This window comes from Monodon monoceros, unplaced genomic scaffold (assembly GCF_005190385.1).
Source record: "Monodon monoceros isolate NGI ecotype Baffin Bay Population unplaced genomic scaffold, NGI_Narwhal_1 Super_Scaffold_2, whole genome shotgun sequence".
Lineage (NCBI taxonomy): Eukaryota > Metazoa > Chordata > Mammalia > Artiodactyla > Monodontidae > Monodon > Monodon monoceros.
The window spans coordinates 46,535,043-46,559,625 of NW_021703776.1; the positions used below are offsets into that span (position 1 = coordinate 46,535,043).

At 38.9% G+C, this 24,583-nt stretch overlaps 1 protein-coding gene across 7 annotated transcripts in view; it reads right to left on the reverse strand.

Moving 5' to 3' along the window:
- Positions 1-24,583, reverse strand: part of DYNC1I1 (dynein cytoplasmic 1 intermediate chain 1) — a 475,334-nt gene that overhangs the window by 280,467 nt on the left and 170,284 nt on the right. For 4 of the 7 annotated variants that reach the window (XM_029233549.1, XM_029233553.1, XM_029233550.1 and 1 more), the window contains 3 exons: positions 14,375-14,491; positions 6,583-6,697; positions 3,772-3,862 (listed from right to left, as the gene is read on the reverse strand). In XM_029233549.1, coding sequence (XP_029089382.1) covers positions 3,772-3,862; positions 6,583-6,697; positions 14,375-14,482 — 314 coding nt within the window. In that variant the 5' untranslated portion in view covers positions 14,483-14,491. Of the gene's footprint in view, positions 1-3,771; positions 3,863-6,582; positions 6,698-14,374; positions 14,492-15,333; positions 15,477-24,583 lie in introns of those variants that run through there. The other 3 variants (XM_029233556.1, XM_029233554.1, XM_029233551.1) reach the window with 2 other exon arrangements.

Sequence of the window (24,583 nt, forward strand, 5' to 3'; positions counted from 1 at the left end):
TGATCTGTAAAAAGCAGGAGGATACTTGATTCATTCAACAAACATTTAATGAATACCTACTATATGGATACAACCACAAATATCACTTACTCCCTGCTCAAGGACCCGACATTCCCTGAGGAAGAGAGACATGTATTCAACTAACCACAAGTCATTCTTGTTTGAGAGCTATAAAGTGCTACTGCTTCACACTCTCATGTACAAAGGATGTAAGCTGTTGGTTTGAAATTAATATTCTTTATCATATTGAGAAAAACATTTCTATTCCTAAGTTTTAAAATATGGGACTAGATGTTTAAGTTTTGCAAGTACCATTTCAGAATATACTGCAATATTTACTTTTCCCTCTGACCTTTTCCTAGGCTGAATTATGGTAACATATTTTCCTTTACTAAAATATCCTTGAATTATTTAATCAATCCCAATTTTTGAGTCAATATCCCAAGCATAACATTGTATCCTTTTAATATTGTGTTGGACTCCAGTTGCAAGTAGTATGTTTAGGATTTTTTTCATCTACATTTATTTGTAAAACTAGTCTTTTAAATTTTTTATTAATAAATTGATTTTTTTGAAACCCAGGAGCTTGTTCTTTTGTCCAGTATATTTAAATGAGCAATGATTAATTGGTTCTATAAAAACTAATTAAGAGAAAGAGAAAAGTACCACAAATGTAAGTGGTAAATGAGAAGCAGGCCATAATAACAGAAGCAGAAATTGGAACACAAATAATGACACTGTAAGTTTAAAAATTAAATCACACTAGTATAATTGAAAAATTATTAGATATATCTACTCTATTCACTCAATTTACTAAATCAATAAAAGAAAATTTTGTTATACCTGATTTTTTAAAGCACTGTTTTAACCTTCTCTTTATAATAGGGTACATTAAGTATGCCCATTTCCAAATTAACCACTTACAGGGCTTATATAAGAAATGTTTCCCAATTTTGGCTCCGAAAAGAAAATTGTAGTTTTGGTTTGAAATGTTGGCAAATGAATGACAGAATTTATGTGCCCCTTTAGGTAGGACCAGATATGTTGATTTGACTCCTAAGTTATCTTCTGAAAGATTTTCCATTTTTCAAAAGGTCCAAATTCTACACAAATATGCAAATTTATGACTATAGAGTTACATTCTTAGGAATTACCAAGTTTTTTCTCAGCCTCATGTTTTATGAAGTGTTAGAGTTAATAGTAACTGTTTTCAAAAGATGTTTCTTCTACAGAAAAAGACATTCCAAGTGGAATTTTAAAAACTGAAATATAACATTCTTCTGAAATTTAACTCTCATATATATTTCATGGAAGCAAAAACATAAATTTGGGCGGAATGTTCCTAAGTTCAAAACAAGAGCGAGGGGCTTCCCGGGTGGCGCAGTGGTTGAGAGTCCGCCTGCCAATGCAGGGGACACGGGTTCATGCCCCGGTCCGGGAGGATCCCACATGCCGCGGAGCGGCTGGGCCTGTGAGCCATGGCCGCTGGGCCTGCGCGTCCGGAGCCTGTGCTCCGCAACGGGAGAGGCCACAACAGTGAGAGGCCCACGTACTGCCAAAAAAAAACAAAAAACAAAAACAACAACAACAACAAGGGCAAGATTTACTAAGTTATTCCTAATGCCGTCTCAAGCCAATTTTATCCTTAGTTTTTCTGAAAATCATCATTTCCTCAATGCCAGTTTCCTTGCATTTCTAGGAAACCTGCACTTAGCAAGGGAGAAACTCATTGACTTCTAGTTGCCTACGCTTGCCAGAATGTTCCTATAAAGAATTGAAGCTAGTTGGAGTTTGTGTGGGGTAGGAGTAGACAGCGCCTCTTCCAAAGTGATTAAGTTAAAAAATCATGTAAGGGGAAAGAAATGAAATGATGTTCTCTCAGAAGGAATAACTGCTGCTGTCCCCAGAGTGCTAACAGCATAGGTCAGCTTTCTCTAGAAGTTTTCAAAAGGGCTCATCAACTATGAAGTCAGTAACAGTATTTAATGCTGCCAACTGCACCCCTTGACACTAAGCATCACTGACACAACACCATCGTTGTACAGAAACAGGCAAATATATTAACTTAATGACAGGCCAACGACCCCCTAAGGAATGTGATTATATTGTGCCTGCTCCTGTATAAATGTTAGATGGTACATGCTGTGTTATTATTACTTTTTTCCCCCTCAAAGACCTTTTGAAGTGTTCAAAGCAAAAGATGAGAGAAGACGTGTGCTACCCCAAATCACAAAGGCTAACATAAACTAACATAAACCAGCCTGGTGCCCACAAAAGTCTCTACTTTCACTTTTCTCAAATTGAAAGCAGTGTCCACTGGTTTCAAAAGGCCCTATCAAAACAAAACACTCAAGTCTGAAACACACCAACAGGCGATATTGGTGAGATCAATTCAGTCTTACACGTTGGTTTCAGAAAGCAAAAAACAGGCCTACAGCACAGGCTAATACTGTTCTCATTTCCATAGTCTTCTCTACCAAAATTGCCTACGCTTTTCTGGAAACAATGGACTTTCAGAACATAATGCTTGTGATAATGTGTTAACAGAGAAAAATGCAAAATTGTATACCTCTCCTCCAGGAACATAATATGGTAGCAAGAAATGTACACAGGTAGACAAGGATTGAAAGGTACATTGACAAGGCAAAGGCTGATTTCTCAGAATGGTGGTGTTGTGGATGACTGTTTCTTTTATTTGAAATTTTATTAAAATATTTCATGATTTTTAAAAAATTAAGAGCCAAAGAGAGAGGTCACAAACTGTCAACAAGATCTAGCCCACAACTACTTTTAACAAAGTCATTAACAGTTAACATTTAGGAGACTGTTGCACAAATACTTGAATTTTTAGCTTCTCATGAAAAATTGAAAGATGTGGAAGAACTGGGTCCATGTTCCCACCTGAGCTCAACCAGCCTGAGCTGTGAGGAGACATCTGACCTTTATAAAGGGAATGCCTGCTAACCAGCTGCCACGGGCCCCTTCCCCACTCATCTCTATCACCTGCCTATAGGCACCCTCATGTGGGAATCCTGCTGAAGGCACCTGGATTAAGAAAGTTTCCATGACTCCATGCATATTAATGAGCCTTCTCCTTTCTCTCGTTACATCTTTACATTTTGGATGTCCCCTCAGTGGTCAAATTAGAGAATGTCTATATCTGCTTTGAGAAGCTAATTACATAATCTTGGAATATACCTAGTGTAATAAAAATTTGGCAATTGACAAAAACAGAGCAGTCAATCCTGATGATTATAATAATTAGTGATGATAATAAAAACACTTTGGGGACCCAGTTCTCAAGTTAATCAACTCTATTAAGCAAATAAACAAGACTTTTGAAAAATTAAATTTAGGGTTAGAACATCGTAGCGTTCTAGTCGTAAAGATTCTCATGGAAACCAAAACCAAAGTGGAATAAGAAGAAGCTGGATATATATTCCATTTGTCTTTGGTCCTTCCCTGCTTTCTTTTAGGCCTAAGCTAATGGATATGTCTGTGTTTGTGAAACAAGGTACATGGTGCTAAATTAGCCCATTCACGGAAGGATAATATATAAGTTTATCATTTCTAGGGTTCAAATTCAATGCTATGCCACCAAAAATAGTAAGCCACCATAAATGTAAACATAAAATGACTGATACGTTGAAGATGCATGCACATTTAACAGTGTACAACAGAATGATGTGGTTTTCAGGCCTTTTTTTTGGCGGGGGGGGGGCTTGTATTATTGACACCCCACCATGGCCTTCGTAAAGGGAAAATTCTTACCTTGTCAATGGTCCCAGGTCGCCTGAGTCTTGGCTTCCAGCTTCACTGGGAGTGCTCACTGATTTCGAGGAGGGAGACATAGGGGTTGGGACTAAATAATGAAAATAACAGGTATCCCATGTTAAAAAATGCAGCGACTGCACTGGGGAAGAGCAGCGTCAGACAAATCAAAACAAATGGGCCCAAATTAAAGTGGTTGTATGGCCAGGAGAGATTGAGATGGGATAAGGAAAAAACAAAAAAAAAAGGAAAGAAAAGAAAAGGAAGAAAGTCAAGTGAATTTTTCATATTTTGGAAATTAAAATTTGAAATGAATTTAGACAGAATTAACTTAGGGATTCTAAGGCCATGTCCACCTTAACAAAGTAACATGGAGAATCAAAACAGTTACCCAGATAATTCAAGTCAAATCTCTCTCTAGCATGAACTATCCAGATACTTCTAATTCTCCACTTTATTTTGTTAGTATAGATGTGACCTATTAAAAAATAAAATGAGGTGTCTATAAAACTTTAAAAGATTATACAATAAGTGATTCTGAATCATTTTAAATGGTCACAGGGAGTCAGAAAAGGCTGTTGTATGTCTGTATTTGGAGGGAAATCTATTGTCCATGGAGTATAAACTGCATTTGCTGTGAGAGACTAAGTGACAGATAGAGAAAGGGTAAATGTTGAACCTGGTAATTTAAAAATCTCTTTCAAAACAAAGCAAAATGCCAGGCTGCTTTATTTTTACACTTAATTAACAGTTTCATCCCGTTGTAATGTTTACTGTGTTTGTGAATTGTGTTCCTTTGCTTCTGGCAGCTCTAGAAAGCACTGCCATGTGCACATAAGCAAACTGCCGTTCTGCAGACAGGAGAAGCAAGTTCAAAGATCAAGGTCAGTGCAAGCTGAAAGTCTGAGAGCAAGGATAATAAAAGAAAAAAACTAAAGGAAATGCAAATGTATTTTTTTCTCTACCCTTCAGGTACAAGCCAAATGTCCTTCAGATAGAAGCTGTACCAAATAGCCAAGGTGGCTCCAGGCCAGATGAGAACGGGTTCTCAATATCACACATGCCAAAGAAGCCATATGGGCAGAAAGAAACTTCAATACGTAGTGTAGATTCCCATTTGGTTTCAATCATGTGCAATTTCCTTTTATTTATTTAATAAGGTAAAGAGTTTAACTATTTTGTCCAAATCCTATAACACAATGGCAGATCTGTCAAGTAACTAGGAATTTTCACGTGGTTCTACAATTAATTCACTGATTACCCTCTGCAATAAGTCAGAGGGTCAGTCGGAGACATGGATGAAAATTGAAAATGGGGTCCACCCTTGCCAGGGCCCTTTGGCAGGGATGCAGGGATAGTTCAGAATTTGGTCATGGTTTAGGGATGTTTAAACTGTTTTGCTCTTAAGGTTTAATTGCTGGCTTTATGCAGGTTAGGGGAGAATAGATATTCTACTATTGGGTTTAACCAGTGTTCACATTGCAGCAGAACTTCAAAGGCTATTTTGAGGCAAAAATATAATTGCAAAGTGTCTAATATATATCACTTGTCAACTAAGTAATTAAAAAATTTGTCAGCTCCTCAAAGAAGGTCCATCACTCAAATATCCCATAGTTTACCTCTTTCATACCACAAAGAAGCTAACAAAATAATCAACGTCTTATTTGGGTTTATTATATCATTGTTAGACATATGATTTTACCTGCTACAAACTGAAGTTGAGTATAAAATGCCTTTTCATGGTGTTTTAGTTTTGTGTGTATGTATTAAATTATATTCAGCAATACTTAATAATTTGTATGCTTATGATATATTGCTCTTTTTCTTATTTATAGTGATATAAACACTTGCCATTTTGTTGTACATGGGATAATTTTTATTGTTAAGTAATTATGGAAATACATGAAAATTTATTTTAATATAAAAGCCAATGACGGAAATAAAAGAAGACAAACCACTGATAAAAGGAGACCTGTACTGCATTTATTTATATGTATTACTTTTAAAGTTTTTGTTTTACTATATTGGATATCACGTAGTTTTACAGACACCCTAGGATTACTCTAAAATGTATGGAAAGCAAATGGATAAAGAAAAATAAAATAACTTATCACATGAGTGATATACAGTTAAGTGACAGAGTAAACACATTATGTACAAGTTACCTTCAACACAAATAAAACAAATAGTCGAATATCCAAACCCTGGATAAAATGAGGTCATGGATAATTAACTAGGAGTGAATGAGTTGGAGGAAGGGTGCTGCAGTAAAAATGCCGATGAGCAATGAAACCAAGATATACAACAGAGTCAAAGAAATTTAAACTTGTTAATTAGCTGCTAATCTGTCACCCTTCTAAGTTTTCCTTCAAATTTATCATCGAGCATTCTATTTTCATCATGGAATAACTATGTCTGTGGTGGTTATGAAATTCATAACCAGATTCACAGTATTTAGGTTGGCAGAGAGAGGCAGAGATTCAGCAATGAAAATAAAGAACAATTTTTTTTTCTTAATTTCGAGATTTCTTGTATTTACCATGTGGCAACTCATTTAACAAATAACACAGTGGAGAAGGCTGACTGCAGAATCAGCCAATAAGCAGCAAACTGTTAACAACTCTACAACCTGTCCTCCTATTTCCTTCCAGCCCCCTCAATTCCAAAAATAAATACATCTGACCCATAAGCCAAAGCGTTTCTTACAAAATAAAAACAAAAATAGACGTAAAAGAATAGTAAATGCTGGACATGGTATATCCCACACAAGTCAAATCTGAGGAAATAGTGACACAAAGCACTTTTAAGTACCTAGAGGGGGCTCCGGCGATATCCCAATGCTTTGCAGCAAAGCCTCTGTCTCTCGGCGTTTGCGATCCAGGTCAGAGTCATCCTGAACTGGTTCTTTCTTCTGCTGCATATCAGCCTACAAAAAGTAGATGCCAGTAAGAAAAGTGAATAACAGAGTTAAAGGTATGCTTTTCCTGGCTGAAACTGGTAAATGCATGGCAGCAAACACCAGGCAAAAGCCCTAAATAGATATAATCATGTGTATAAAGGATGAAAAAACACTGTAACTGCTCCATTTAATAATCACTAACCCAGTACTTTCTCCCTTGGTTGAAGGCTTTTTCCTGTCTCTATCACAGGGTATAAGAGTTTTACTCAGTTTCAGAAGAAACCATCACGGCAAAATATTTCTAACTGGGATGTGATTTAAAAAAAAATTCTGTCTGGTTTTTTAAACCCCCTTGTCCCTTCTGGGAAGACATATGATCAGTTCTTGATGAGTGTGTTTGTAATATTCATGGGTCATGTTTGGAATTATGCAAACAACGAATTATTGGGATCTGACTAAAAAGTAAAGCTAGTTATGAAAATGGTACTGTACAATACACTATTATATCAGTAATCTAAGTTTACCATGGTTTAAATAAACCAGGCTAAAATATTTATTAAAGCATGTGAACAATACTGATGTAAGTATTGTTGCTTAATTCTGATCTTTTTTTTTCTAAATATTGACATATGTCGTGAATTTTTAAATTTATTTATTTATTTATTTATGGCTGTGTTGGGTCTTCGTTTCTGTGTGAGGGCTTTCTCTAGTTGTGGCAAGCGGGGGCCACTCTTCATCGCGGTTCGCGGGCCTCTCACTATCGCGGCCTCTCTTCTTGTGGAGCACAGGCTCCAGACGCGCAGGCTCAGTAATTGTGGCTCACAGGTCCAGTTGCTCCGCGGCATGTGGGATATTCCCAGACCAGGGCTCAAACCTGTGTCCCCTGCATTGGCAGGCAGATTCTCAACCATTGCGCCACCAGGGAAGCCCAATTCTGATTTTCACAGGCTTCCATTATACATATTAACTCAAAGGAGAAAATAATCGTGTAGAAAAATACAAAACAAAAAATCATTTAGGAGAGAGACATTCTTTCCCCAAGTTCTATCTTAAAAACACATCTTGTCTGAGCCTCTTATAGTCAGATCCAGTTTGTCTTTTTATAGGATAGCAACAAGTCAAAATACAGGTTAAAGAAGGTTAGTGGTGGAATTCTGGGGGGATTTCTTGAGTCTCTTCTTTTTCATAACACAATTACTACTTAAGACAAGGCATCTGCCCCACATCTGAAACATGATAACATCCTATGTGATGTGCAGCTACCTCACGACAAGGCTTTGTGAGTTTACAGGCATGAAGTTGTCTTAGAGCTTGTCAAAAGCCAATTATCCAGTTATCAGACACACCTTTCTCCCCAGGGGCAAGCTGGGCTCCCTGACAGACACATTACCTCTTTCAGGAGTGCAAAGTACATTTCAAAGCAGTGAAGCATAATTTCTGTTGTGGCATCTAAAGCAGAAAGAGTTCATGCAACCTTGACTTACTCCCAGATGGTAACCTACACCCCAATTATAAGTAAAATGCATCTTTGCACATAGTGCTAGGCTCAAGGCTTCTGTTATTATTCGCCTCAGGCTTAAAATGCAGTCATATGTTTGAAGTCTACCTGTCATCAGAGGGAAAACTACCATTATGGGGATCGATAAGGGCTAATGAGGATACTAGAAGATTCAGGCACTCTCATATAACCCAAAATTCTGATGCGGCAGTTTAATCTTGGAAGATATCAAAGTTCACGTTCTTTCCCAATTTTAACATTTAAACTAGCAAGTTCCAAAGCTTATGCATACAACAGAGGCAAAGACAGAACTAAGATAAGAAAAAGGACCTTGCAGAGTGAGGATCTATATTATTCACATACCATAAAGTTTAAAAAAGGACTGAAGGAAAAGGGGGAAATGAAAGAAAAGGGAATTACCACTGCCACTGCTAAAATACAAATGAAGAAACGAAGATAAGCAAAATTCATCTCAGGAAGCCAATACAGAATAGCATGGTTTTACAGTGAAGAGTTATGCCAAAACTGGACTGTCAGCTTCACTGAGAGCAGACAACGTGTTTATTTTGTTCACCACTGTATCCACACATCCAGATCAAGGCTTGACACAGTTGATGCACAATTACCAATAAAAAATGTGTTGAATGAATGAATATTCTGCCTTTGGTAATTGCTCTTCTATAGCTATAGAATCTAAGAATTACACACCATTCAGAGCAGTTTCCACCAGATATATTCCATTCAGTAAGCCCCTTTACACCACCACTGTGAGGAGGAGTCATCTAAGTTTCCAGTGACCCAGTGCTCATAACAAAGCCACTTTTCCTCATCCTTTCAACAAAAACTTATTTAAGGACAACGGAGTGCCGGTGGTAATGAACGCGAGAGATTCTAATGGAGCTTATGCACAGTGAACAGAAAAAGATCCATCTAATCTTCCTTTGAATAAACTTAGGGCATAAAATCTATAACCTTCTGTCATGTATGTCCTATGCAGAAAGGCACAGAATCTGGTTTTTTTTTACTTTATTCTAACTTTAATCATTTAAAAAAATAAATTTATCTATTTATTTTTTTATATTTATTTTTGGCTCCGTTGGGTCTTCGTTGCTGCACGCAGGCTTTCTCTAGTTGCAGCGAGAGGTGGCTACTCTTCATTGCGGTGCATGGGTTTCTCATTGCAGTGGCTTCTCTTGTTGCGGAGCACAGGCTCTAGGCACGCGGGCTTCAGTAGTTGTGGCGCATGGGCTCAGTAGTTGTGGCTCACGGGCTCTACAGCGCAGGCTCAGTAGTTGTGGCGCACGGGCTTAGTTGCTCCGTGGCATGTGGGATCTTCTCAGACCAGGGATCGAACCTGTGTCTCCTGCATTGGCAGGCAGATTCTTAACCACTGCACCACCAGGGAACTCCTAACTTTAATCATTAAGCATTCAAAACACATATTAGAACATAAACTGCGTGTCAACATGCATGGCCAGACACTGTGCAAAAATAGCACACCCAAACTCCACCTCCAATGTGTCACTCCCACGATACAAGGTGTCTCTACAACTCATTCTCTGCCTTCTGCCTTTTTTAATTCTTAAGGAAACAGACAATATAATAACAAATATTAGTAAGGATAAATGTCCATCTAGACGTAACAGAAGCTTAGGAAAGCTATCAACACTCAAAGTTGACCAGGAAAAATGCAAAGTTAGGTAACTGGGACTTATTGGAAATAAAGGCAGTTCCTAACTGTTACCAACTAGCACCTTAAACTAAACAATGTGTTACTTCATCCAAGGCAGTTATACCAAGCCCTAATCATGAAACCTCTGGTTTTTTCCAAGTAAATACTACAGAGTCCTAATACATTTTAATGACTCAACAAGGAGTTTTTGCATACTAGTAATTTAAAATATGCTCGGTGTCTCTCCCAGCAAATGGTATTTCTGTTTGTGAAGAGGCATCACAGCTGAGACCCAGAGAGGGTATGTGAAGAAAGAAAATTTGTCAGCTGAGAATTGTCAGTCATTTTTCCAAAGACAGCTGCACAGCTGTTAGACGAACAAGTGAGGAAAGGTCAGGAAGCCTCTGTCCATCTTACCTTGCAGCAATTTGGCAGATGGCCAAGGACAGGACGAAATTTCAGGGTGGCCTCATTAAGCACACCTCATTGCTTTAAAGCCAATTTTTCATGACATTGGCTCTGTGTCGTAAATGGTGACCACTATATTTATTTTAAAATCAGATTTCATCCGTAATACCACAACCAAGAAAGCAGTTGACATCCAAAGACGCAGAGAGTGTAATGTTATACATGTACACAGTTTTCTGGATTCTGCAGAGACAACCAACCTGGGTGGTCCCAATTCACACTAGTTTTCAGTCATGGCAAAAAACTGTCACTCAGATTAGCATTAAAGAGCATTTCGTTTCCTTTCATTCTAAACTTGTTTTATTTAAAATATAAGCCTAAATAAAGTTTGAAAATATCAAGCTTATAAGCTTAAGGCTATTTCTAACTCTCTACAAACAACACAAAAACTAGAAAATCTTAAACTTAGGAGTCAATGACCGTGGCCAGTTAACTAGAGCATTCCACAGACTCGGGATCTGAAGCTTCCAAGGAAATTTTCAGAAAAAAAATTCCGGTCTTTGGAAAGAATGTCTGTGACCAGCATCTCAGACCTGCCCTAACTAGTTTAGGTGTTCATTCATTCATTCACTCGTTAATTCTATAACCCTTTATTGAAGGCCTACTATGTGGCAGGATCTGTGCTGGACATTGACTCAGTAATGAAAAAATACAACCCTGTCCCCAAAAGCTTGTGCTCTATTAGGAGAAAAAGACAAATGAACAAGCAAATGGTACTAAATAATTTGATAAGGTCAAGGATAGGGTACAGGACTAACTCAGTCATGTGTTAAGAGAAAGGTATTAGAGAAGGCTTTCCAGAGGAAGAGACATCTGAGATGAGAACTGAAAGACATATGGTTAACAGAACAGCAAAATCCAAGGGAAGAGAATGTTCATAACCTTCCTATCAACAGAGAGCATGGCCCATAAGGTGTAATGTAAGAAGCTGCGTCTGCCTGTAATGTGGATTTAGGGAAAAAGGAGATGGAATGGAAAGGGGAGAGCTACTGTGCCTGTCTAGGACCCATGATCAGTGTGAGCTGGAGAAGAGGTGGTGAAAGAATGACCCCAGGTTTCTGATTTGGACAACTGGCTTGGCTGGAAGAGGGGGTCATTCCTGAGACTGGAGATAAAGGGGGACCACTTCTGAGGCTTAGCCCCCAGGGGCATAAGAGCATTTGAAAAAGAAGGATCAGAAGAGATTATTTCCAGGTTTCTTTCAGCTACAAAATGCCATCATCCCAGGAAACTAGGGGCCTTGAATTATAAGACCCTTCTAATAATGGGGCATTTTTGAATAATGGCCTCCCTAGCACTGATCCTGACGAATGTATGCGGCCGTTCTACGGGCCCCATTTAGGGCCCATCTCAGGAGCAGAGTAACAGCTGTTTCTCACCAACCAGATCCTCTGCGTCTTTCACTGCTCTACATCATCTCCTCGGATCCTCACACAACTCCATGAGGAAGGACCCACTCTTCTCTCCATTTTACAGAAGGGAAACCAGGTTCAGAGAAGTCCCAGAGTCACTCAAGGCCATTCTGCGAAGGGCAGACCCAGGTTTCCTAGCCACATTCAACTTGAAAGCCTCTGTATAACCACTGAGTTCTACTGCCTCTGCCTGACAACACTGGCTTCTCAGAACAAACCAAGTCATCATAGTCTGACCCAAGGAAAGATCTTTTGTGGGGGAGATGTGGCTGTAGAGGGACAGGACTGAAAGCCAGGACACACCTTCAGGATGCTGCAGTGCAGTGGATCCCAAAATCTGGTCCTATTTAGATATTTCAAATCAAGAGACTCTGGGGAGGGGAGGCTGGGATTCTACATTGCCATGGGACTCCAAAGAGCAGAGTCAGGCCTCAACCACCCTGTCAATTTAGAAATGAGGAAACTAAGACTATGTAAAACTTTAATTCCAGAACTAGGTAGAGGCCCAGGAAGGCCCAGAGTCCAGGTGTTCCACACTCTCCACCCCCTGCCGTCCCCAGTCTGCCAGGGCTCTGTCTGTTGCGTAACAAGCTAAATCCCCATCAAAGCTGCGTGGTATAGGAACAAAAAGGGTGGCCTGTTTCTACCAGTCTTGTTTGCCTGTAATTTCCCCCCCAAGTGTGTAAAATGATGAGGATGAAGCAGACAGCATAATTTGGAACCAGATTTCCCATATCACTTTGCATTTTGTGGTAATTCTTTGGAATTCAAGTTGGATATTAGAATGTCAGTTTAAAAGGAAACCGGTTATTAGTAAAGGATAACAGGTGCTTTAAAACTACAGTAAGTGTTGACATCTGAAGGAAAGGGAGCATAATAACTTAATGCTTTTTTTGGCTTTGCATGGAAATGAATAGCCATTCCTTGTCAATTCTCACCTCTACTTCACTCAAGACTGCATATGTAACAGCAAAGATCTGTGAAGGAAAAACATTACGCTCGCTGTCAAGGACAAATAAACTATGACATCAATCAAAGTGTAATGGTACCAAGAGAAGCAAGATACCAGAAGGCTAGAGAACAACTTCAATTATGTTTTACTTTGTTGGAAAATAATTGTTAGAAACCTTTTTACCTTGTTCTCCCAGCCTTATAGTGTGAAATAGCACTTAGCTTGTAAGGCATCAAAACACATTCTTCTTTTCGCTTAAAGAAAAACTCTGGGGCTTCCCTCGCGGCGCAGTGGTTGAGAGTCCGCCTGCCGATGCAGGGGACACGGGTTCGTGCCCCGGTCCAGGAGGATCCCACATGCCGCGGAGCGGCTAGGCCTGTGAGCCATGGCCGCTGAGCCTGCGCGTCCAGAGCCTGTGCTCCGCAGCGGGAGAGGCCACAACAGTGAGAGGCCCGTGTACCGCAAAAAAAAAAGAGAAAAACTCTGAGTAGGGAAGCAGCTCTGGTTTGTATACACACAAGCATATCACTCTGTATGTAGTTTCCTTCTTAGAAAACTACTCAAAAATATCTGTGGCATCTGGTTTTTGTACAAGATGTGGGCTATTTCTACACCACCACAACAAACTGGAGAATTAAAAATAAACTATCTGTTGGATTCTGACAGTAGAAAAAAACATGATATGGCAGCAAGGCACTGAACTGGGAATCAAGGGTCCTGGATTCGGGTCTAGCAGGCAGAAAAGCTACATTTCACCTCTGGGTTTCTGCTGCTTTGTTGGCATAAAGAAGGGCCTTAATGGAAGGGCTCTAAAATCTCTTCTAGATTTAACATCTCACATAGCGGGGTCTACTATACTATCCACCCCCTTACCAAAGGAGAAAAATGCAGCTTTCCCTTTACCAGACCTAGGATTCTTATTTACCCTGAAAAAAATATACATTTAAGAAATCATGGTAGTGGGATGAATTGGGAGACTGGGATTGACATATATACAGTAATACATATAAAATAGATAACTAATAACCTGCTTCATAGCACAGGGAACTCCACTTTGCTGTACAATAGAAACTAACACAACATTGTAAAACAACTGTACTCCAATAAAAAAATTTTTTTAATAAAAATAAATAAATTGATGGAAAATACTTTTAACTTTAAAAAAAAAAGAAAAGAAACCATGGTAATCCACTGGCATCATTGTCTATTTTTCTCCTAAAATGTTCTGGCCAGTAGTTTTTTTAAAACCTTCCCTTGACATTAACACTTATTAAGTAGTAACTATATCCTAGGTATTGCTAAGTGCTTTATAAGATTAACTTTTTTAATCCTCATGATCAGACAAAATAAACACACTGCTATTCCCATGTTAAGCACAGGGAACTGAGACACAGAAAGGTTAAGGAAATTTCTAACAATAGCGATATCACAGGCCACTTTCAGGGTTCTATTCAAGTCTGGGGTAAACCAGGGGTTCGGGACCTCTGGACCAAATGCTATCTACCATTTATGTGGTGCCTGGCCACTACATGGCAGATGTCAATGACTTTACTACTCTTGAGTATGTAGACATCACTCATGTTATTCAGGTATTGTAAAAGCATTCTTTTACAGGGTCCTCTTTATCCGTTTGACCAGCCTCCCGGAATCAAGTGATTCTCCTTTCCCCCTACCCCCCAACACCCCAGCACCCAGTACTTACCTCTTTCTTTTTCCTCTCCTCTTCCTTCCGTTTCTTCTCTTCTCTTATCTGTGCTAAGCGCTGTTTTTTGCGCTCTAGCTCAGCTTTTAAGTCGCTTTTGTCAGACATGTTGGTTTCCTTGGAGCAAAAGAGGAAAAAAAGTGAATATACACAAACAACTTCTATTATCATCGCAAAAATCATTCAAAAGGAAATCAAGCTTGAAAATAGAACTTTCTGGCAATAACAGATTGTATACCTTAGCCTCTGTTGATGAATCAAATAAGTCAGATCTGGTCTCCCTCTATATAAAATCTTCCCTTTTCATGTATACATAAATATTTGAAAAAATACAGTGTTATAGTCTATTCTGGTCTGAAGAATAATAGCAACTTACTTCAGAATAAGTAACACATTTTCTGTACAAGTTTCTTAACAACTAAACAAAAAGTTAATAAGAGAATCAAAAAAGAACCATCACCATGACTTCCAATTTAGACGACAATGGACCAATTCATCCCCACACTGAGAAAAGAAAATAGGCTGTCATAAACTCTTAGACACATGCCCTGCTCAAATTTCTATGGGCTCAACAAACATTCCTCCACTGAGACTGGGCACATGGAGATTTCGTTTTGCCTAATATTATATGCATCAGGGAAGACAGCCACTGAAGACCTAACATGTTAATCTTCTTTTCCTGTAAAACTCTTCCTGAACTGTCACAATTAATTTCATCTCCAGTACAAACCTATTTCTATAAAACTTTCATTTGCATACTGAATGCAATATTGCTTATCCTGGCACTTCCCCTTTTCAAAGCAAAAGATATTTGTAAACACATGAATGAGGAGACAACACCATGGCAAGTTCTTGGGACCATTTATCTGAACAAGATTTTTAATGTTAATGGTGATGATGATCCTAGTGGTGATGGTGCCAGAAATTTCAAATAAAATGAGTTTGGAGAAGATTCTCACCAATCACAATGATTCTATTTGCCTCTTTTCTGCTGCCAACTGGAAACTAAGAAAATGGAGACACTGAGACATGAAGAACTCCTCTCTGACCCAAATTCCTAAAATAAAGTAAAAAAAAAAAAAAAACAAAAAACTAACCATAAATGTCACGAGTATTCATTTGCATATTACTTGTATGCAACTATGATGAATATATAATGTGCCCCTGAGTAGATGACAAAACGAGGGAAGGCAAAAAAAAGCATACAAAGCAATGAAAAATCCTCAAACTTACTGTCACTGTCTTTACAAGGTAATCAAGAACCTGCAGTCGCCCTAAGACACTTTAAGATGAATACACACAGTTGGGAAGTGTACTGTGTTCCTACTGTCCTACCATACACATTCTTGCTCATGATGTGATCGCAAAGATTTGTGAAATAATAGCAATAATGCTCATGATAATCAATCGCTGCTATTCATGATCACGCTCTTCATTTTTCAACAAATATGTGTTGAATGTTTAATCTGTGCTAGGCATTCTCTAAGGTATCGAGTACAAAGATGAGCAGAGCCAGATTCTTTCCTTCAAGGAGTACATAACTCAACTTTGTGAGCATGTGGTGTGGCTGGAAATGCTCCTTGAGAGATCAGCTTACTGAGTGCCAGATACTTTACATTTATTATCACATTTAATTACAACAATCCGAGGAGACCAATATTGTTATGAATACCTTTTTCACAATTCAGATAAAGGAGACTCAGCAAGACCTAAGATTGCATAGTCCATACATGGAAGCACGTCAATTCAAGCATGTCCGTGCTCTGCACCACTACACTCCACTGATCGCCAATGTACAAGTTCAGAGGGGATGCAGAACAAGAGAATAATCAAGATCTGGTGGAGTGGGCAAGGGTGAGCTTTAAGGAAGAAGTGGAATTTGAACTGGATACGGAAGAAGGTCAGGAACTAGCACAGGAAAGGGAGATAGAGACACACAAAGGTCTGCAGAAGAGAGAACCAGCAGGCTGTGTACAAGAGACGCAGATGAATCCAAGTCAAGAAATACAAACTTTAGTTGGTAAGAATGGACCTGTGGAGGCAAGTGGCAAAGACTTGAAAATACAGAAAAGTGAGTTCCATTGGGTGTAAAGAGGGTTGGGAAATCAGCAGCTCTTTGAAAGAGAAAGTGACAAAACAAACACAGAATATAAATTTGCTTAAGCCTATTCTTGTCCCTGCCTGGGAAACAGATAGGAGCAGAAACTAGAAATACGCAAGCTGCAGGGAGGCTGGTGCCAACATCTATCTGGGTCGATTGCACCTGCACCGGGATGGTAGGTGAATGTAGAGACAGAATGTGCTGGGAATGTGGACTGAAGAGAGCCCAGCCAAGAAGGAAGACGTGACTCTTGGTAGCCTATAGATGTGGAAGCAAATGAGAAAGATTCAGTAACAATTCAACTTTGAGACTGTCAAGAGGATGTCAGTGAAACTGGGAAGAGAAGGTAAATAAGGAAGTGATGAAAAAACTTTCAGTGTGTCATAATTTAAGTGTCAACAGGACTTCTGAGCATAAAGGACGCAGAGATACAACACTGCAGGTGGGTTGAGAAGCTGGATGGGGACTGGGGCTGTGGAATGCAGCATGAACTCTCCTGCCAAGGCCCATTTAAACCTGAGTCACAAATTCATTGTCCTACAGGTGCCAAGTAGATAACTGAGGAAACAAAGCAGTGACTGAGGCCAGCCAGAGAGGAAACATTCTGCCTGCAGGAAGCAGCTCTATCCGGTTCCAATTTGATGGCTGCCATGGAAGAACATGGACCCAAGCAGTTAGATCTGATTTTTTCCCCAAGAGAAGCCATAGAACTGATAAAAGTAACATTTACCACTAAAACACTGTTAGCCAGTAATTTTCAACACCAAAAAACCTGACAGGAGAAAACTAGAACCTAATTCCAGAAGGCATCTGAGAAGTTACATATACTCTTCCCCAATGGGGGCCAATCTTATCTATGTTTTCAATATTTTTCTGCTGTCAAAAACGAAATGTCTGATCAGAAAAATTACTGTTAAACAATAGCTGTGTCATCCTATGTTGAAAGCAGCCAGTGGAAACTTCTTAGAAAAACTTTAGAATTCTCTAAGAAGTTTCCCTCTCCTCCACATTCCCTTTCATCTCCCTTTCCCAGTCCATCAAAAGTATCTGGCATGACTTCAGTTACATATTATGGTTGTTAAAGGGCAAACCATGTAATAGAACATTCTGTATTTGTTGTGATTTTCTTGCGAAGGACTTCATTCAACAGTGGGAAGTAAGGTGTATTCTCAGTACATTTTTGCAAAGGGCAAAGGTCTTCTTAAAACTGATAAATTTGTCTGACAATGTTGGTCATTTAAGTTGGTGTTACCAGCCATAGAGCCAGTATTTTAAAAATAAACAATAACACCAAGGGAACTTAAAAAAAAATTATGTTATATAGTGACGTTTCAAATAACACTTCACTTTTTAAAGGCAGTAGAAGCACAACGTTAAAAGACAGCTATAGAGAGTACCTTCCACTTATTGATTTTTGGATCTATTCCAAACTAGACACTTTGCATCAACACCTGGGAGAATAAGAAATCTCAAGAGAACACCTTGTAAAGGGTTTGGAAAGTACACATTAGAGTAAATGAATGGGCCTTTACACACAGTGAAATGGCTTAAATAATGGCACTAAACGCAGTGTCAGCACTGAACTCCACAGGCTTTCCCGGGGGGGGGGGCTTGCCAGTCTGACCCACTAAATCTCCCTGCACATTGAACAAAGCAAATCGAGGAACAAAGAATGGAGGACATGAGTTATAGAGCTTCCTGGGGCTAACGTAGGTCATTGCAAAGGCAATTTTGGTGCTCGCAGTTTAAGAAAATAAGAGTCAAAGCTACCTGCTATTAATTATTGCTCGCTTGCTGCACACACATAAAAAGCTGGTCTCTTTCATTTACAAATGGCAAGGGGTCAAGTAGATAAATCAAACCCACCTCTGGGTGTATATCGCCTCCCTGTCTGATCATCCACCTACTCTCCCAGCCACCAGCCAACTACAGCTCAACTTTACCCTGGCTTAGGAACACTTAGAGCTGTCTCGCCCCAGCTCCATCCATGCCGGGGTCAGTTGATGCACTGTTTATGATGCCTGCCCAGCTCTCCTCCTATCAGAGTCCCATGTTCTGAATTTGCTTTCCAGGGTGACATTCCTTTTGCCCACATTCTCTCACAACCTACCTGCACTTGCCCGATTCATGCTCCTATTCCCTCCCACGTCTGCATCTCAGCTCTCGCCCTCCTGCAAGTTCTCCAGCTATCACTGAGTACAATCCAATGTCACCTCTTTTTTTTTCTTTTCTCATCCTGCAAATTACCCCTACCTGACAACAGAAATCTCAACAGCTACTAATCTCAATTAGGGTATGGACTCCATACCCTAATTCCCAACTGTAACTTTTTTCAAATTTAAACTCCCTACTTCTGATTTCCCTCTTTTCCCCTGCTTCACCTTATATCCCCTTGTTCACTATGACTCATCTCCATCCATCCTCGCAAGTGCTTCAGTTCTCACATCTTTTGTTTCAGCCCATCTTTGAGTTCAGTAAACTGCCATTGTTATCATCCGAGTAAATGAATCAATATAAGTCAAGAGCTTAATACTGTGCCTGGCAAATATTAAACACCTAAGAAAAGTTGTTTGTCCTCTTCCTCCTTCTCTTTCTGCCCCTCTTCCCTTCTGCCTCCTCCTCTTTTCCTACCATTATTATTAGTATTACTATTTTTTTACCCAGCAAACTCTTTCCCCCAACTCCACCCTAATTCAATATCCAAAACCATCACTCGAAATTCACTGCAAAGGATCTAAACCTTAAAAAAACTTTAACAAGAAACAAACAAAACAAATCAAGCTCATAGACACAGAGAACATATTGATGGTTCTCAGAGCTGGGGGTGAGGGAATGAGTGAAATGGGCGAAGGTACAAACTTCCAGTGAGAAAACAAATAAATCATGGGGATGTAACATACAGCATTGTGACTATAGTTAATAACGCTCTACTGCATATTTGAAAGTTGTTAAGAGAGTATATCTTAAAAGTTCTCAACCCAAGGAAAAAAATTATATGTATGGTGACAGATGTTAAACTAGACTTATTGTGATCATTTCACAATATGTACAAATATCAAATGATTATGTTGTACACCTGAAACTAATATAATGTTTTATGTCAATCGTACAATAAAAATAAATTAAATATTAAAAAGTTACAGTGAGAAATACATTAAAGGTATAGCATGCGTCTCAATCTAAATGGGTTATAAAATGGAATGCACGTGGTTAAAGAGATGTGACTCGAAGAAAAAAATATTTTTAAACAATTAAATGTAGTCATTTAATAGTAGTAAAATTCTCCATTTTTCCGTTGAACATAGGGATTCCGTATCAAGCTGTCCCAGGCAGGCATCCTCCCCTATCTTACCCACTTCCCCCAGAGGATGGAGAGGCACATGGAGAAATGGTTTCTTCTCTAGTTAAGAAGTTAGTTACAGGGAGGGTCACTCCTGCTGTTCCATCATAAAAACATCTCACGGTCCTAAGTCTCAAAGAGGAAAGAACGTAGAGAGGAAGGAAGGAAGGAGGAAAACACGAGAGAACAACATGGACACTCAGGAAGGTAAAAACAGAAGTCATCTCACACCTGCCCTTTTCTTCTCAATTCACCCTGTATCTCCTTCACATTTCTTACTCCACACACATCCATAAAGAAAGGAAAATGCTCGACTTTTCTTGAACCCAACAATGAGACCCATCACCTTCATTTCCATTTCTGCACATATGGTCATGGGATGGTTTGATCCTGTTTAGAACCAAGCATCTAACAGAGGAGAAGCAAAGGGTTTAGCTCTGTTTACACAGCTGCCAAGCAACAGAACCTCCTGAGGCTTAGCTTTTCAACCGTCTAGATCTCTATTTCCTTTCAGTTGTCTAAGTTGGCAGCAGTTTGAGATTCCATTTCTAATGCTGGCATATGCAAATGTATTTTTAAGCTTAAAGTCAGAATCCTAGGAGGTTTAAGTCATTGCCCAGCTGTTTCCAGACGCATTGAAAAAACTACCTAGAAACAAGTTCTCTTTTCCTGCCTAAAAACAGTTGTTCCCGTCAGCTCTTCACTATCAGCTATTGAACTTTTCATCTGCCACTAGGTACATGTAAGAAATTTGATCTTTCACAACCTCCTTCCACCTGCCTGGCTTCTTATACAATATAGCTGCCTCCTTCCACTTGGATGGGAGGCCAAGGGATGAATGGGACCACAACCATTTTTACAGCTATATCACACTGTCAATAAAAAGAGGGTGAGAGAAATCTCAGAAGGAGTTGGCTGGTGAAAGATGTGGGAGGGTTATATGCTAAATTTGTACAGCCATCAGTATACTGGGAAAACAAACATTTTGATAAAATCCATCTCATGGGGGGTGCCCAGGTCTCGTCTACTCATATTGTAGATGAGTTCTCAAACGTTTGGTCTCAGCATCCCTTGGGACTCTTAAAAATTATTAGTGACCTCAAAGAGCTTTTGTTTATGTGGGTTACATCTATTAACGTCAACCATGTTAAAAATTAAAACTGATAAAACTTTAAATACCTAATAATTCTATAATAACAACACTAACCTTTTACTTAACATAAAACTTTTATGAAAAAATAGGCACACTTTCCAAGACCAAAAAAAATCATAAGAAGAGGGTATTTCTTTTATATTTTCACTTCTCTTTTTAGTATCTAGCTTAAAAGAAGTCAACTGGATTCTTACAGGTGTTTGTGCATTCAATCTGCTGTGATGTGCTATTTTAGTTGTAAAGAAAATCTGGTCTCACATGAATGTGTATTCAGAAAAACAATGAGTATCTGAATAGCCTCTCAAAGTAACTGTGGATATTCTTTGATATTACACCAAATATCAACAAATGGCAGTTTCCAAAAGTTCAGCTGCAATCTGAACATGAAACCACACCAGTCAATGAACTTTTTTGTACTTTGTTACATTAAAATCCATTGGTCTGTTTTAAACTTTGAATGAATCTTTTATTCATGTATGATTCTATAACATTATGCATTGGTTATTTAGAAAATTATGCAGACTTCTCAAATATTGACACATTCCATTGTACAACATCCAAAAATCATATTTGGTACTATCATTACCAAACTCTTCAGAAGGGTCTTTAGGTATGGTAAAGCTGTACAGCTCATGGTGGCAGATATAAGTTTCCCAAAACTCTAATTTTTGCTTGAAGCTCAAATTTTATCATTAGCAACAAATATTGTCAATTGTGTTCTTGAAGTGGCAAGCTCACATCATTGATTTTTGAGAAAATTTCTGCCAAATAACCAAGCCTAAATAACCATGGTTTGTCTATGAATTGTAGTTTCAAGTAAAAAATAGTGTTTCTTGAAAAAAGGCAGCTAATTTAGCTCACAACTCAAACACTGCACAATTGCTTTTCTTTAGACAACCACTGGACTTTGGTAAGCAGCAGAAGTGCCTTATATGCCCCCATTTGTCACACAGAAAAGATGTGTGCTCAAGGTTAGAGATTTAATGTAACTAGTATTTTTTTCCGCTTCATGAAGGATACTCTTCAGTGAAACTATTTGTCTTTTTAGCTGCAAGTGTGTGGCAGTGAGGTCCAACACCACTACTAGGAGTTTGGTGCCCTGTCTCAATTCATGCTAAAGTACTAGCAGTTTGACCTACCATCACTTTCACACAGTCCTTGCAAATGTCAATACAGTGGAAAAGACAAAAAACATTTTAGCATTATTATGACAATAATTTTGACCTTTACGGACCCCTGAACACATCTTGGGATTCACAGGGATCCTCAAACCACACTTTGTCTTAATCTACTTCTGATAAGATGGAGTTGATTCTAAAGTCTATAGAGACATTTACTCAACAAAATTTTGCTAAGAGTTTATATTGGCAACCTAAACAGAGGGGGTTAGAGCTCTTTCTTTTGCAGAAAAGAAAAAGTAAAAGATAACAGGAATAAAATCACTGAGCACAGAAAATTCAGATTAGAGTCAAGAAACTACAATGATTTAGAAATATATTTATAATGATTTAAAAATACCAGGAAGATCTAAGACGTCTGGATACATCATTAGAAAGACTGGATTTAGGGAGATAAGGCCTTGAAGAAAAGGTTCCATAGAACTTTGTGTGAAGGATTTCTTATTCCTCACTTGCCTACACCAGGTAAGGTAAGGAAGACAAACTAAGAAGCCTTCTCTCACTCCCCATTCTCCTCCCCCCATAACACACACACACACACACACACACACACACACACACACACACACAATTAATGGGTCTTCTTCGCCTTGCGAAGTAAGTGAACTAAGATGGTTGTTAATAAAGTGAAGGCTTTTCTGTTATATGAAAAGTTTTTATTCTTTTAATTTTGCTGCTTTCACAATTACAATTACACATGTTTGTTTCAAGATAAGAAACTTTAAAGATTACATAATCCAGTACCAGTATTTTACCCATAAACAGGGAAACTGAGCTGCATTTATCTAAAGTGTACAACTATTAAGTGGTCAAGTCAGAAATGGAAACACCAAAACCCTTTATTTCTTGAATATTTTTCATTAAACAATGCTTCCTTTTCAGGGTTTACTTATTCAAGATTTCACTCCCTTTAGTCACAAGAAAGCTGTTCTTAAACAAAAGGCACTTACGGTGGATCCTCATCAGTCTACTTTCAATCACTCTCTATCACCACCTGGTGGCAGCAAATGTAAATTGCATGGGAGAGCTGACAGGAGAAAAGACTTTGCCTCTGAAATTCCCAGCCACACCTCTAAGCCAATACTGGATAGTCCCAAGCACCACAAGAGTTTCATCTACATAGGAAGGATCTATTTATGTTAACAGAGAACAGGTTTGGAGGGAAAAAAATCTTCGTATATACATATAGTTAAATATTTATGTTGAGTTTTCGAGGCTCCTCTTAATTTTATTCATATTGGGTTGGTTCTTGACTAGGAAATCAGGCAATATTTCCACAGTAAGCTGTTAGTATCTCTCTTCTTGGGTTTGTGAGCTATATTTAAGATTGTGTTTGCATAGTGTCTCTAGCCCTACTTTCATCACTTCAAGATTCTAAGCTACCCAAATTGTACTGCCTCAGCTGTAACTTGAGCACGGGCAACTGCAGCGCATTAAACAGGAGAGCCTCTCCAGCACTCAGCACAGAGGCCCATTATGCTAGAGAAAAATCAATCCATAGGGTATCTGCCCTCTCATCTAGTTAACAGAATAGAGACGAGAGCTCTTAAATTTTAAAGGACTCAAAACCCATTGTCAGCTTTGCCAAAAGTTCTGGAAAATTTTGAGTCATTTCTGACCCCTACAGTGCATTCCATCCATTTAAAGACTCAACGTGCTTCTCTTTGGAAAAGGAATTGTTCCTCAATTAAGAGATTCATTCATTCATTTCTTAGAGCATCTTCCCTTGGGAAACACTCAGATGATATCAAGAGTCCTTAGGAAATGAGCATTTCAAGGACCATCCTTGAAAGAATATAAAACTAAAGATGGAACAGTTAGGATACTGGAAGAGCAATATTTTGGCATTGGGTCCCAAAGAATCAGGGCAGAAAAGGGACTGGAAAATAGAATCAGAAGAAAGGAGATGGGAGCCTTCTGGACAATATCACAAGGAAAACTAGAGTGAAGAAAGAAGTGATGAGGCCTTACACAAAGGATCCTGTAAAACACCTAACCTCAGGTTAAAATAGATGGGAAAGATGTATCATCTGCCTAGGCCAGGTACCAGTAAAGAAGCCAAACAAAGAAGGCTACCACCACTACTACACTTTATATGAGGTTATGTATCTGTGCTCCTAGGGGTTCGAAAGCACTTCAAAGCAAACAAAAACGAGCACTCTCAGGGAGCACGTGCAAAGTGGCAGCTTCTCCACAGACCTGATGTGAGCTTCCTTCGGCACTTGCACAGTGGCTCCTCAGCCTGCAACTGAGCTCACAGTAGACTTTCAATAAACACTTGCAGCTATATAAATGGGTTAAAGATGGCCCCTGTGTACTGGCCCCTATGTTGTTTACTTCTTATCAGGCTAGGACCACTAGATTTGAGCACCCACCAGCATTAATCACAAATTCTTACACGTCCAATCGCTTTAAATATAGCTCAAACAGGCACATT